The 16549-nt window shown below is 40.9% G+C and overlaps 1 protein-coding gene across 1 annotated transcript in view; it reads right to left on the bottom strand.

The window, feature by feature from the left end:
• Window positions 1–16549, bottom strand: part of LOC108795995 (contactin-associated protein-like 4) — a 282214-nt gene that overhangs the window by 196914 nt on the left and 68751 nt on the right. The window contains exons 5-6 of the mRNA XM_018567358.1: window positions 5182–5374; window positions 4518–4628 (exon numbers count right to left, since the gene is read on the bottom strand). Of these exons, the coding sequence (XP_018422860.1) occupies window positions 4518–4628; window positions 5182–5374 (304 nt within the window). The remainder of the gene's footprint in view (window positions 1–4517; window positions 4629–5181; window positions 5375–16549) is intronic.

Genomic DNA, 16549 nt, shown 5'->3' with positions numbered 1-16549 from the left:
ATACGGGGGCGGAGCTTATCTATGGCGGCAGCCGGACGTGTTCGTCCTTAGCTCCGCAATACAGGACCGGGCAACGCTACTGAAGCGCCGCATCACCGCCTGTCATGGGCTCCAAGAGGGGTAAGAAAGCCCAGGGAACCAGACCGGATCGCACACGGACCCCGAGAGCCGGCATCGGCAGCTTCTTTGCAGCCCCAGCACACACGCGCTCTGCCGGCTCTGCGGGCCGCATGTCGGGTACACGTGGGGAATCCCCTGCTGCCCCTGACTCACCATCCTCCCAGCCAGCCGACAGGTCTCCCGTCCTGGCGGACCCAGAGGTCTCCTCTGATGAGGAATCTACATTGGAGGGCTCTGAGGGAGAGCTCAGACGCCTGCTGGATCACCTCCTCTCTAAGAGGGATATGGAGGCCCTGTTTGCACGATTTGAACATGTGCACAGGGCGGACGTTGCTGGCCTGCATGAGGCTATTAAAGGTACTGATGAAGAGATCCGAACCTCCTGCGTAATTACTCATAAACTCTCCGTGGCCTGCTCGGCTCAAGAAAAGGGCTATAAAATCCTAACTCGGTGGTACCGAAGCCCAACCCTCCTACATAAAATATTTCCTGATAGGTCCGCCCTCTGCTGGCGTTGTCTGGCAGCGGAGGGGACCCTACTACATGTATGGTGGGGCTGCCCCCTAGTGTTGCCATTTTGGAACCGGGTCTTTGACATCTATAACCAGGTAATGGGGACGGATCTAGTAGCCTCCCCTAAAATAGCTCTCCTATCTCTTTTACCTGGCTCCCTTGCCTCGATCAAGAGGGACCTACTCTGCTTCTTCCTGGCAGCGGCCCGAAACGTAGTGCCGTCACATTGGAACACTGTGGTCGCCCCGACCGTGCAGGAGTGAATTGCGGAAGTGTGTCTGATCATGCGCTTTGAAGAACTGACGGCCTCTCTACATGAGCTTCAACCCCAATGCGCTACTTTGTGGACCCCTTGGATTTTGTACATGGACTCAGCAGCATTTAGGACCCTGTGATCGTACTAAGGACCTCCTGACTGACACTGCACTAGTGCACTGCCTCTGATATACCTAAGTGGGCCGTCCAGGGTGACAGATGTACTATTGGGTCCGGTGGAAGCCCCCCATCCCCTTTCTCCTCCCCATTAAGTACCCTCCCGTATCCTACTTAGCCTGGCACCCCGCCTGCCAGGGGCACCCCGCCCATATTGTGTTGTCCCTTGAGTCCCGTGTTACTATGTGTTTCTCCTCCTTTTTGTCCCCCTTTAGTGGTGTTTAGCCAGATGGGAGATCGCAGCTACCTTTATATCTCCTGGGTGAGATGCGCTCAGCAGCTATAGAAACTAGAAATTTACCCCCATCTGTATGACTTGATCTACATATTTACCACTGTATGTGATGGATACTTGAACCGAACACATATATATGCATTGTTATATGCTTGTGTCTCATGCAGAGCTGTGACTGCATGACCTGAAACTGCGCTGATCCCTATGTCTGCCTGTCTTTTATGTTACCTGTACTAAACTCTTAATAAACATTTATTATTTAAAAAAAAAAAAAGTATACATTTTATTCTCTGATTTGCTTTGTTCAAAATTACACTAAAGTATACCACAGTGTCAGGTACCCAGCCCCCTGTTGTTTTGCCCAGAAGGTCTTAGGCTAATGCACACTTTTCCTCCTCCTTCTCAAGGACACAGGCCAGCCACTTTCCTTTCTAGTGCTAATCACGTACCCCTTTCCTCCTCGTCCTCCCCAATGGAACACAGCAGCTACTTAAATTTAAAGTGATGCTCATGTACCCTATTTTTCCACCTCAAGGGCATATAGCAGCCACTTTTTTTAAGTTTTGTTAATATGCCATTTCCTTCTCCTCCAACATCTCCTACAACACCACAATACCTCACTCTGGTTGGGTATTATTGTTTCATTAATTCCTTTTCCTTCCCCTCAAGGGCATGAAGCAGCCACATGTTTTACAGTTCTTCTCATGCTCTCTTTTATTTCTTCTCAAGGGTGCAGAGCAGCCACTTTCCTTTCTTATGCTTCTCATGTGCTCTTTTCCTTCTTCTCTTCCTCTTCAGCTAATTCCACCATAGCCCTGTCAACTAAATATGGGGACTCAGAAATGTTTTCATTGCTATCCCCAGGGTCAGTCCACAGACATCTGCAATCGCCCCATGCCCAGCATCTTCAGGTATTCAGCCACTATTATTTTGCATAGATGTCCATAAGTCAGCTGTCATTACTTTCCATAGAAGGCCATCCTGCCCTTCACCAGCATGTAGAATGCCATGAAGCAGCAGGAGACAGAGGATGAATACAAGGTGGAGAAGGGCTAGGGTGGTGCTGGCAGTAAGAAGAAGGAAGGAAAAGAGTCCTGGTGATAGGGGTGAGGAGAAGAAGAAGAACTGAAATGTTGACAGTGAGAAGGAATTTTGGGGCAGCTTTAAGGGTAATTTAACCCCCCCTGATACAAGGTAAAAATCCAGGGGATCAACTGTTACCATCCCAGTGGGAGCCCAACATGCCCCACTTTGAGGATGTGACCTGTGACAATCTCTGTTGCATTTTCTGGTAGTGGGATCCCCTGCCCTGGAGGCATAACTGCAGGAGAAAAACCCATGACCATAGGCTGTCTGCCCCTCCACGCTGCAAGGGGAAGGGCAAGCAGCAGCTAATGGAGGGGGGAAATCTTTCAGTTAAGAGGAAGGCCCCCTTTATAAGAAAAAAAGTCAGTCACACCAAAAGTGACAGGCAGAGGCTCTAAGTAAACAGTATTTGAATATCCAATTTATAATACCATTTTGCTTTTTTGCTTTTTTTTTTGTAAGACTTGCCTTGGTGAATCAAACAAGGGCATGGGGCAGCAGCACAAACTAGGTACTACCTTTTTAAAAACATCACCTTGTCCCTAAGCAAAAATAAAAAATTGGTTCCTTCCAAGATAAGGCCACCAGCTCAGACACTGGCCTTGCAGAGCTAATGGCTACAGGGAATTCTCTTGACATTATTTACATATAGTTTTCTGATATAAAACATCTTTTAAATTTCCCCTCAACTACATCCTGGGCTCTTCTTACAATATGGAGGTTATTAATAGCATAGTAGAGAAATTGGATACTGACATTTCAAGTTGGATGTCTCACTCATAGAGCCCAATGAAAAAGAAAAGGACATTATAAATAATACAAACAACAGTTGTAAAACAAGTTAGTGGAGAGATGTGTCTTATTGAAGCTATCAAATCAAATTATTTATCCAGTGTAGAATTCAAAGAGAATTGCACAGTGGATCAATGCAAATCCAAATGTGAATGATTTCATAACAGCCAATAAGACAGTTAAAGGACTGAGAGGTCAGCTGAGGTGAAAACTGCTAGAAAGCAGCAATATGTAAGAGTCAGATGAATACCACAGAAAGGTGTGGTAGGATTGGCACTGCCCTGGGGGACATGTACTAAAGCAAAAAAAGATTTTCAAAATTCCATTTGGCTGGGAGCAGTAATTTCAATAATGCTTAAAAGGCAACGTTAAAATTCCTTCACATAACATGCACAAGTGGCACATCTGCACAATGTATACGACCTATTACAACGTACAACATAACTAACATTTACAAAGAAAATAAATCCCATTTAAACTGCAAGCAGTTCACAGTTCCCAGCTGCTTTGTTCTGTTTGTAAACAAAGTAATTGGGGATTCCCTTCATCTACAGCAAACCCTTATCCTAGATGGGCGACCCCCCTGGTAAAGTATCTTGTGCCCATGTTGATAAGGACATGGGCCTCTTCTTGATATGGGGTCAAAAAGGGGCACAGACAGCTGAAGAGTAGGAAAAGGTGTAAATCCTGCCCTGTGCGCAACCTGCCCAATAGTGCCTCAGAAAAGAAAACTTCACACCTCCGTGTAAGCCAATCGTAATTGAAAGTTAGTGTATTCATGAAATTCTGTTCTAGGAAATACTGTAAGACTGTAAATTATGAAGGAACAGCTTGTTGAATCATATTAATATTTATATGAAGCACCGCAAATGTGCACACATCACAAAGCTTAAGACAATGACTGGGATTGCGTATTGTCATGATTATCTGTTTTTTTGTCTATGTATTCGAACAATTGCTCGTTTGTAGTCCAGGTATTTCAGGAATGCCCCTTTTTTGCCTTTGTATCGTCAAGTCAATACTATTTGTTTAGAGGACCATAATACTATAACTGAATTCTCTCTCTATCAAACGACAGCACTGTTAGCCCCATATTTGGTTGTGGTGCACCATGTAAACCACTGTTAAACCTTTGCTTACATTTTAGTGAAATACACTATATATAGCATTATTTCCTCTCCCCTTGATCTGCCCCTCGGCACACCTCAAACTGAGGTGCATGATTTTGGAAAGTTCCCAGGTGTATCGGAACGGGAATATATTTCATTTGTAAGGTTTTTTACTGTTTTGATTCAGGAGGAATAGATAGATAAACAACATAATCACAGTGAAAACTTACCATCTCTCCTGTTGAGCCTTGCGAAGCCTGCACTATGTGTACTGGAAAGTTCAGAAGAACTGCTGAAGGATGACTGAGAGAGAGAAGACACAAGCTGACCATCACATTCATCTGTGTAAAAAATAAAAATACATAATAAATACACTTTAACATGTCTTAGTACGTCTTTAAGTACTGTACATCTTCATGATTTTGCATATTATGGCAAAAATATCTCTAGCTTGCCAATACATTTTACATTATAAGCACTGTCTTAGACTTACTGCACTTATAACCAGATGGAGTGCAACACATTCACCCTTCAAACCTGTAATGGTAATGTATCAGCTATTATATTCAGTTAGGCACCCGCATATGTGCTACAAATAAGCCCATAATGCATATAGTAAGATCTTGATCACCATGGCTACTGATAAAAAAATATTCCTGTGGGCTTTAGATTTATTGGCTTTAACAGCAACATTTTGTTTTACTATACCTTAATAAACATGTGTTATTTTGTAAAAAATTCCTGTATATGTAAATATACTAACATGCTGCTTGCAATATTAATTTAATATTAGCCTCTAACTTAAAAATAACCTTAAAGAATAGCTGTAGCATAAAATAATAATAATAATAATAACCAGCCAAGTTATTTATTTAAACAGTTTGCAGTCAATACTCTTAGGCCAGGTTGACACCTGGGTGATCCGTGACTGCGCAGCAATCGTGCAGGAAACCACGTGGATGGCCGCACGGTCACGGATTCGCACACTACCGTTGATCGCGCTGGTGGTGTCATTATTTTCTAATGGCACCTCAGTCTCGACAGTCTCGACAGACAGATCATGCGGTTTCCCCATGTGATTCTGCCACTGCAATCGCATACAATTGCAGTTGAAAAATCAATGGGGATGCATGGTAACCACTGGGTGCAACCACACACGATTGCGCATCCCGGGATGCGTGTCCCGGGATCGCCCTAGTCTGCGCCAGCCCTGAATCCACTGTCTTTCCAGCATATGCTGATCTTCTGGTATCTGTGGTTCACAAATTAGTATCCCAATTAAGATTCAAATTGAATTGGGCAAATTTATGGGTCACCAAATATATGTTACCAATTTGAAGTGACTTTTTAAAATCTCACTTTCCTAAATGCAACTTAAACATGCATTTAAGTACCTCAACTATTAACAATACTGGACCTTATTTATGTATCACTCGGCTGTAGATTCTCAAATCATCTCCTAATTGGTGCTGACACTGTCCTTCCTTTCGGAGGGTGGCTGCTTTTGTTCCCAATGGTCCTTATGAGCAGTGGTGGAACTACCGCCATAGGGGCCTATGCAGCTGCTATGGGGCTTGGGGCAGAGAGGGGGGCCCGGTCAGCAGCCGAGTATCGGCCCATGGGCTAATTCCGGCCCGTGAACCGATACCATCCACCCCACAGCTACACGGTCTGCATCTCTGTCAGATGCAGACCGCATAGCTGCTTCTGTCAGCGCTGGCACCCACTAGCTACTTTCGGTCGGACCTATGCCAAAAAACATACCAGGCCCTTTAGGTCTGAGAGAGTGTTGTTTACATCACTAAATGGGAATAAGATGGTTTTGATAGGTATAAAATATTCAATCTATCCTGATTAAAATCCTTTAAAATGGGTTACATTTTTATTTTTTGTAATCTTAAAGCTATCCTGTGACCAAGGTGTAATATTTAAATATTAATACCAAGCAGTAAACAAATCCTTCCTGACCTCTGTAGCTGCATGCACTGTGGAGCACATCATCTTTAATTGTTACAGCAGAAGCACTGTAAGAACTGCACTGCAGATCAACTCCCTTTTCTCCCCTCTTACAACATTGACTTCAAAGCCTGCCAGGATTCTAGTACTTCATGTAAACATAGAGCAGGTGCACTGGAAGAGGAGAGCAGAGAGAGTGAAGCCTGTAACACACTGCAGGCAAAGCAGCGCGGAGCAAAGGGAAGTGGCGATGACACGCAGACCTTCGCATGCAGTGTGCCTTGCAATTCATCACAGCACGTCAGCTTGCAAGAGCTCTCATTGCTGAGGGCGCCAGACAGCTTGCACGCATAAACTGCGCATCAGGATGCAAAGTCTTTTGAGTTGTTACGCAAGAGCTGATTGGCCGAAGATGAAGTCTTTCATCTGGCCGCACTCAGCTACACAAGCTCTCAAACACTGCATGCGAATGTCCACGCCTCACGGCTTTGCATGCAGTGCAAAAAAAAACATAGCATTACTCCAAATTACCCCAAAGGTCACAGTAGTAAGGTCAGCAAAAAAAAAGCACAGACTACAGTGGAGTACAAGGCATCTGACACACACAAAAGTGTGCCTGATGTCTTCAGCGAAACTATCTCTTCAAGACAGCAAAGTTCATTGGTAAGGTGAGTATAAACCTTTTCTTTGCCAGGAGTGCTTCTTCTTACCATTTTAAAATAATTGCAAACTAATTTTAAGCAATGCAGGATATTTTAAATTGATCTGTAGTATAAATTCCCCTGTAGCACATTGAAATCAGTGTAGTACAAGATAGGTTATTCAGAAGAAATGTATTTTGTATTACTGAGTAGTTACAAGACCAACCAGGTGTTCAGTAATAACAGTATTTTTTACAAAATATTGAAGTCTAAAAGCAGAAACTGCTAATTCAGGGCCGGATTCCCCATAAGGCCACGAGGCCCGGCCTCAGGGTGGCAGGGCACAGAGGGGCGGCAGCGGCGTGGAATCCCCCAACATGTAGTTTCCGGGCGCCAGGCGGTAAGTTGCTTTCTACATTTAGTCCTGGGGTTGGCGGGGAGGGGGCGCATTGCGGAACCTAGCCTTGGGGCAGCAGGGAGAGTAAATCTGGCACTAGTCATATGCTGGTTGTTATGCTTGGTATAAATGCAAACCTCAGCTTTTGTTATCAAACTTGCAAATCCTTAGCAAACGCTCCTACTCATATGAATTGCAGACAAACTGTACTTTGTGTACCTTTCACACTATCAGATATTTGTTTTATAAATGCTGTTTTTTTAGAAAATAACCATGTTATGCCTACATTTAGATAATCGTTAAGATACCCAAGTACTGTAAGGACGATGCAACTTTCATTAAAATATATCACATATAATTGCTACACGAGCCATATTGTCATCTAATGTTTAAAAATACCTTTTTATTTTAGTTTGCAGCCAGCTGTTATTTGATGAATTGCCCAGAAAATTAAATTATGTTTGTTTACCATGAAAACACATGGCATACATAATAAAATAAATCTCACGGTCACGTATTTAGCTCACTGCTCTTCCTAACAGTTTTGCTCTTATACCAAAACTGCAAATGGTCATGTGAGTACAATAGACAGACTCTCCCACTCAAAAATCTATTTTTTGGTAAATGTTTTCTTTTCTTTTGCAGGATATGGCAAAATTATACTCTAATCTACATGCAAGTATGGACCAAAATGTTTTACATCAGGCTCCATGCTTCTCAAATGAAGCTTCCTAACTGAAGCTCATGTTCCCCGGTAAGAACATGAACTAAGAAGAAGACCCAATTTGAATCCTGGGAACAGAGTTGGCAACAATACCTGGTGTTGATGCCTACATTTTTGTTCACAGATAATAAATCCAACAGCCAAGAATCACAAATTCGAAAGCCTCATCTGGAACATGGTCTCCGCTGCATAAAAGAAAACCAGTATCTTCTTGAACATAACTTTAAAGAACATCAGCCAATAGTTAGCCTGCAGTTTTCAATAAACTTCAGAAAATGATATTTTGCATGCACATGTAAAAGAAACGTAATATCCCGGGTTTGTGGCTTTACCCTTTTGTTTTTCAAATGTTTTGCTTGTTTTTCAAATTTTTTGCTTGTTTTTTAAATTGTTTTGTTGTTTTTTACATTTTGGGGGGCAGTTAGTTATGTATTGTTGGTGACCTTTAGCCACAGAGTTAGGCTTACAATTTTAGGGTCAGGGGTCTACTAATTATTTTTAATTTTTGACAGGCATAAGGCCCCAGTTTGGGTTCAGAGTGTAGGCAACCCCAAAACGAACAAAAATAACAAGTGTAGGGCTTAATGTATTATGTCATTTGTATTTAGCTTGCTTTAGGGCACATTCTCAGCCATTATGGAATTTAAGGTTTTTGCACAAGGCTTGCTACCGAGTTTTTACACATGTCGTTTATGGCTTCCTGGGCCCCTGGGCTGATACAGATATCTTCTATTAGGGCCAAGAAAGGAGTGCATCAGTAAAATATATGTATTATTTCCAACATATTTTCACTCTGAGATGGTCTAACATAAGTCATAAAAAGTCATTAGAATATAATATCCATAAACACATACTAGGTAGAGTAATGCTATGTTTTTTTGGACTTTTTGTTTGTAGCATGAAATATTGCATAAAAAGCTTGTAGATCAGTTTTTGAACATAGCTTACATATTAGCAAACACCAATGCTGTTCTTACACCTGCCAGAAGTTCCTGAGCCATACAAAATAATATATGTCTTTAATACATGGTCTACCCTGTCCATCAGCACATTTGTTTGGTTATCCCAAATGTAGCCATCTTTTTCAATGACCCCTAGCCGCAAACTCATTGTGCAAGCCAAAAAAAAAAATTTCCATTAAAAAAAAAGATCATTTTGTCTGGAATTGGGATTTATGTGCTTCAATAAGAACTTTCTTGTTTGGTTGGTGAGATGTATCAATAATGCTGGACACCTGCTTCTTACAAGAATGCCATTTGAAATGAGCATCACCAAAACTATGGGGTCTATTCACGAAGCTCGCGAAGGATCTAGCCGTAGCTTCGGCTGATCCTTCGGCTAGCTTCGGCCCCAGGACCCCTTCGGTATAGTAGAACTGAAGAGCTGCTGTAAGGTGTATTCACTATAGCCCGTACAGCTCCCGAAGTGGGCAGAGCGGCTCAATCAAGCTGAAGGCATAAGCCTCGGCTCGGCTGAGCCGAGGTGAAAGCCTAAGCTGGCCAAGCGGCTGGCCATTGGCCTGCTTCTGACAGCTGGGCGGAGCCAGCCATGATCTTACGGCTGGCTCCGGCCACTTGCAGAGAGATCAGCGTTCCTGGTTACCAGGTAACCAGGGACACTGATCTCCAGACAGCCCAACTCTCCCGGGCGCTCTGGGAGTCTCCCGCTATTAGATAGTGGCTCCCACCTGCCCGGGAGAGAAACACTTTCTAAAGGAAAGTTTTACTCTGCTCGATCGAGCAGAGTAAACTTTTCCCTGCTTTTTTTAATTCTGACATGGAGCCGTTGGCTGGCGTTAGAATAAAAAAAAAAATATTCACCATAGGAATGCATAGCTAGACTCCTATTGGCTATTTCAATTTGCAATAGCCAATAGCAAACTAGCTATTGCACCCGCCCACTGCTGCTGTCAATCAGCAGAGGGGACCTGCAGTTCTCCATCAGGTCCCCTCTAGTGATTGACAGCAGCAGAGGGCGGGTGCAATAGCTAGTTTGCTATTGGCTATTGCAAATTGAAATAGCCAATAGGAATCTAGCTATGCATTCCTATGGTGAATTTTTTTTTTTACGGCAGCAGAACCGCCCAGCCCATAGAAAACAGTTGGGCGGAGCTAGCTGTCACTGCTAGCTCCACACAATCGTTTTCTATTGTTTTTTTTCTACTTTTTTAACTATTTTGCTATTCTGCTCGGTCCCACAGAGGGACCGAGCAGAACAGCCAAGCAGAATGCCGCTCAGCGGCATTCGGCTATTTTGCTCACTGCCGTACGGCATCTATGAGAATAGACCGAACAGCAGTGCAGTCATAGCACATCCTGCATAATTTCTTTTAGAAACTTTTGGCTTATTGGTTTGTAAATTTTGCACAAGCATTATGACTGCACTGAGGGAAGGAATGCTATCAAAAATTATCTTTTTTTATAGAAACATTGACATTTGATGTTTTAGCCCAATTATTGTTTTATCAATACTAGTAAAACAAATGAATAAAGACACAAAAATCTGGAAAATTGAGAAAGGTTTCCATGAGCCATTGTATATAGGGTGTCCCGCCCATCATTGAAAGGAATCAGTGCTGTATGGCCCGTTGTGGGGGTCTTTGTCGAAGGTGAGCTAACAAAGAGGATGTTTTCATCTAACAAAAAAGCTGAAGATTTGGATTTTCTTTGATTACACATCTTACTACTACTCACTTTATTCTTTCCTTGGGCAGAGGAAATAGACTTTGGACTGTGCACTTTAATATTATGGTGATGTTGCAGCTCGCTGGCTGGCTGCTAAATGTCAATAAACTGGCCAATGATGCTGCCTGTCGTCAGTGACCAAATATGGTCATGACCATAAATGGTTTCAAACAAGCTGGCCGGCAATGGGATCAATGGTTGCTAGGATGCTGGTGACTGCTTATGTCATAGCAACTAATGACACTGTGCGACTGTTAGCATCCTAGCAACTAATGATGCACAGCAGGAAGTTGTCATTTAGTGATGATAGTAATACCACCACTAAATGAATGACTTCCTGCTGCAGCAGCAGTCAGAGGTTTGCCTTGACGAACAGGCCAAATGTGGCCAATTAGTTTGCCCGTTCAGTAAACCATGAACAGGTAGAGTACAGGGCAAACCCTGTGTTGTTGTGAACTCAAATCTTATCCCTAAGCATCACAAAAGTCACGCAGACATAAATATAGAAATGAAAGTACTACAGAAAGGAACAAGATAAAAGAGACAGTTATTTTAAACTTTATTTAAAAATGAAAAAAGCATAAAAATTAACCACTAAAAGGACAACAGAAAAAAAGATATGAAAAAATAAAGTGCAAACACAAACAGTAGCTGCTGCACATTCAAACAATATCACAGGCACACACAGGGGGTAAAATGTCAAGCCACACACACTGGGAATGCACACACTTGCAAGGCTGCATTAGGAAACCATGCAGTTGCCCCATATGAGTGTGGTGCATGGTAACTAGGAAAAAGGATCTTTGTTGTGGCAAATTTCAAAAAAAGGTCTGCACTGACAAGAAGACGCTATTTTACAGCATCTTTACAAGGGTCAAAACACATACATAACTACTGTATTTATCAGGAGAAACTATTTCAGACAAAAATAATGAACACTCAAGAGTGGGATTATCCTTTAGGTGCCAATATTGGTGGAGAACTGTTAGTGGAGAACTATAGAATTGTGATAATTTGCCTTTAATGTAATTCACCCAGTCATTCACCAAATTGCAATCTCTCAATGATACATCATATAAATGAACAGCATGCTCAGGAAAATGAAAAGCCTCTGTTTGCTTGTAATCCCTCCGTATAGTAAAAATAACTACCCCCTCCCCAATGTATATAACAACCAGACATATTTCTTTATGGTAGTTTAGAGTTTACAAGCCCAACCATGGTTGCTCTATAAAATCAGGTTTCACTAGTAGGTTGTGCTGCAGGTGAAAGTTGCAATTGCATCCCCCAATCTTGCCTCCTTTCCAAGCAATGGACACTCAGCAAATGAATAGCGTTTTGGTAAATTAGACTTTAAGAAACACAGTAAATACTGTCTCCAGTGTAGTCTACTAACGCAACTCTGTCTGCAGGGATTCTAGGTAACTGAATTTGAGCAAAGTTACATTTCTTAGAAAGTCCTGGGTAAAGTTTTGAAACAGTACGTGTGCAGTACATTCATGTAAACATTACCCAGCTGCCTGTTATTTCATCTTCAATGAATCTACACCTCTTTCTTATTCCCTATTTGCTTGTCCTAGTCAATTCTTACAGTCTACCTCTTTTAGTTTTCTATTGAGATTTCTTTGATGCACAATCTGCTGTATTACAAGCTTTTCATGTCTTAAAATGTATATAGTGACATCTGTCGTTCCTGATAGAACTCAAATGCAGGATGTGAAGATCAAGCGGACATAACAGATGTTGACTAGCTCTCTGGGTGTTGTAAGTCATTGTGGTTACACTTCATCATGAACTCCAAACATGATATAATTTTCAACATAAAAATGATAGCTAATGATTCAGTGTGTATAACACGGGTGATTCACAAAGATGAATTTCTTATAAAAAAATATTTTCATGAATATGTACTGAACTTAGTATGGTGGCATTATGTTAAAAAGGTATTATTTCAATACCCGAATACTATATTAAGTAATTTCTGGTTGATGCTTTTCTTAAATAATTGTCATCAGAATATCTAAAATGTTTTGAATTAATTATTTATTTATTTAAAATGATTGAGGAACAATGACTTCACAATGCAGATTTGCCCTTGGTTTGTTGGTCATTCATCAAGGGCATTAGTTGAAATGTTAAAGATTTTATCATCTATGCTCATCTTGAGTTATGTGCAGCCATATTCACGATTGCACCTAATATTATTATTTTTATTTGTAGTAAACATAACTGGGAAGTTTATATGTCATTACTAATTTAAAAAATTGTTTTTAAAAATCAAATAATCTATGCACCTTTTTTTGGTAATTCCAGGTTGTGCCAATGTTTGTGGCCTACTTGGCCAACTTTACATGGTTATGGCAGAAAAAATGAAAATTTTATTTGTTTGCAGTTCTACTGTCCACCCATATCCACTATCTTCATTAGTCAAATATACTTGTAGCTGTATTTCAAGGTCTCACTAGAAATAGAAATCATATGAGATTTGTGTTCCTATAGTAGGCTGGAATGTACAATGGTAACCGTATTCCTATGCAGTATAAAAAGTATAGCGGCACATGCCTTAAATGAACAAGTGAATGATACCAATGTGTACACATTTTATAGTTTGTCCTACATTAAAAACTGAACTTTTGTTATGCCTTGATATTGCCTTTTTAAAAAGTATAGTGGAAGTGCTTAGCTGGGTTGCTTTGAGTGCTGCTATGCTACACTACATCTAAAACAGCTGATTTGTGGTGAGTATCACCCTCACCTTCCTTGAAATAAACCAGTTTATTTCAAGGACTCATATAGCAGTTTAACTGATGCATTCCACCCATAGGACTTAATCTGTATAATTAAGCACTACATCAGGGTGAAACAAAAAGGAGTATTTGTCTGGTGGGATGTTGACATTCCTGGGACAATAAAAATGTATTGAAAAGTAAATAGTGATAGTGTGGCCCATCTTTTGTACAGCTGACGTGCTACTAGGGAGAGAGATTTTGGGCCAAGCTCCTGTGGCTGGTACAGCTTTATTGAAAAGTCAGTAGCACTTGTAAAGCCCATCCTTTCTGCATAGATGTATATGCTAGCTAAATTGCATTTAGTTTGCTAAAACAATTAAAATTTTGATAAAATATTGTTTTCACTTTTTCATCCTTTAAAATGTTAAAGCTTCAATGAGATTTTAGTAATTTAGTTAATTTACATATCTATGTACAAACTTTAGTTATGTGGGGAAAAAACACTGCTATTGTTTAAGCCTAAATATTTTACACAGAATCACAAAACAACTTTTCTTTTTTCATTTTGGTTACTTGGCTACAGCCTGACAGCAACCAACCTATAAGTGTGCACTGGAACAAACTTGCAACAATGAACCTTCATATTATGCGCCAACAATAGAGGAACTTTTCAATGCTGCCAAATTCACCTGTTTTAGATAAACATCGGGCAGTCTTAAGCTCTCCTTTTTTATATTTTTGTGCATTAGGTCAGCAAGGCATCCTGACAACTGATAACAACTGATAATGCTACATATCTCTGCAATCTCATTTGTTGAAATGTACAATACAATTATGTTCAGAAACCTCCAAGGCACAATGAATTCCTATTAACTAACTAGGAATATTATAGGTAGTTGTTTTACATAAAGCAGCCAGTATTTTAAGTACAGTGGTGCATTACATTTCAAGTACAAAGGAAGCATGCACTATATGTCAGAGCCAACCTAGATGACATAGCTACATTGGTTCAAATCTCTCTCCTAAAATTACTATAGCCCTGAAGAAATTCTTATCATTCTCTTTCTAAAACCAAGATGAATCTAGGAAATATTATCGTTTATATTACTTGCAGCAGGAATAGAAAGATACTATATATGGTCTCAAGGAACAAGAAAGAGGACAATACTGTATGTGAGTTAGGTAAACCTCAACTGCTCAGTTTTAGTACAATGGGTCTTGTATTCAAAGTTTGCACTGTGCTAGTCTAAAGGCCACAGTAATACACATATTTTTTCAGCTCTGTCTTCACGCTCTTATGACTTATGTTGAAGTCAAACTTTATGTTACCGAAAAAAAGATTAGTCATAAAAAATGGCTATATTTTTCTTCTAATATTTGTAAAAGTTGACAGCAATTACAATAATGCAACTAATCAAAAAGTATATTATAATATTAGACAGCTTTGTGAAGAAATAATATGCATGACATTAAATTCTTGATTACTAATTAGTGAATTGATATACAAATTATCTGAATTGTTAATTTTTCAATTGTCTGTAAAAAATGCACTTAGTGTTGCATAATATGCAGAGAAACTTACATTCATAAACCACAATTCTCTGATTTCCTGAATTGAATGATTCCTTTGATCAGCTTGTTTTTAAATATCTAATTCATAAGTGAGTCAGAAATTATTTGCATTTGATTATCTCCATTTACAATTGGTGCATTTTTTTTAACACTCTGCACATAGTCGTTACAATATTTTGGAGACCTTTTTAGCTAAATAAATACACTGTAATGTTTATTTTTATTACAAGTTACATTGTCATATCATATTTTTTGTTTCCCAAGCAGGTGGGATATATTTCCTACATATGAACAACGAACAAAAAATCATGTACTCGGTACCAGTACAAGTACAGATGCTTTTCCAGCTCCAAGACTAGACTAGATTAAAAAAATCAAAAGTTAGGAGGCAGCTGTCATTTTTAAGGAGCATACGGAGCTCCTGGGTAGTGATAGGCCAAGTGTTCGATTCGAACATGAGTTCTAATCGAACATCAGCAGTTTGAGCGCTCGTCGAACGCCGAACTTTATGGGATGTTTGTGGTTTGTTCGACCGCGGACATTCCATAATTCAAAATGCCCACTGAAGCTCTGATTTGTTAAAGTCTTGCACCTGACCACAGGTGAGGTGCAAGACTTTGCCCAATCAGGGCTCAGCGGAGGAGAGGCCTGAAGGAGAAAGTTCTCTATCAGGTCCCCCATGCTAATTGACAGCAGGCAGTGGGCGGATGCAATAGCCAGCTTGCTATTGGCTATTGCATTTTACAATATCCAATAGCAGGCTGGGTATGGCTCTCAGCATGCAATGAAGAGGAGGCAGGGGGACAGGGCAGAGGAGCCATGGCCGGACCGGATCGTTGATTGATCCTAGACGAAGGCAATGGGCCAGGGGACCAGAGGCCGGGACAGCAGCGGACGGACCAGGGGACCGGAGGCCGGGACAGCAGCGGAGGTAAAGGGGGCAGCGAAGGCATGCAGCGGTCTGTGTCCCCGCTGTCTCCGCCAACGCAGGCACAGAGAGCAGCGGGGATTTGAAGGGACACAGGCCGCTGCAGCCACAATTTTCCTACATGTACCGGAAGCTGTATGGGGGTCGTACACAGACTAATGATTTCAGGATAGTGGTGGAGTGCCAGAGCTAGGTCCCAGCTGCAATCACTGCAACCCTGATAGTTGTCATGAAAATGCCAAGTATCGGCACTGGTAGCTGAACATCCCTAGTACAGTACTATGACACTGCTACTCTCAAAGACTCATGTTCCTTTTACTTATTGTCATCAAATTCATGCCTTAAATGTACCACTGTTTATGTCCAGTCTTACACAAACTGCTACTCCGCTGTCCATTTTGTACACTGTCAATTGCATAACATACATACATATTCTTGCTGCCTTGTTCTAAAAAAAAAAATATTTAAAAAATCAACTTTGTCTAATACTCTTTAGTCAAAAAAATCTGTTTCCCTGTTGGATCACTTTCCTGAGCTTAGTACTCTGACACTGCAACTCCCAAAGACTCATGTTCCTTTTACTTATTTTCATCAAACTAATGCCTTAAATTTACCAATCTTTACCTCCACT

Source organism: Nanorana parkeri, unplaced genomic scaffold (genome assembly GCF_000935625.1).
Source record: "Nanorana parkeri isolate BGI_ZX_2015 unplaced genomic scaffold, ASM93562v1 scaffold1036, whole genome shotgun sequence".
Lineage (NCBI taxonomy): Eukaryota > Metazoa > Chordata > Amphibia > Anura > Dicroglossidae > Nanorana > Nanorana parkeri.
The sequence above is the reverse complement of the archived record's forward strand: the minus strand, read 5'-3'. Positions and strand labels throughout refer to the sequence as shown.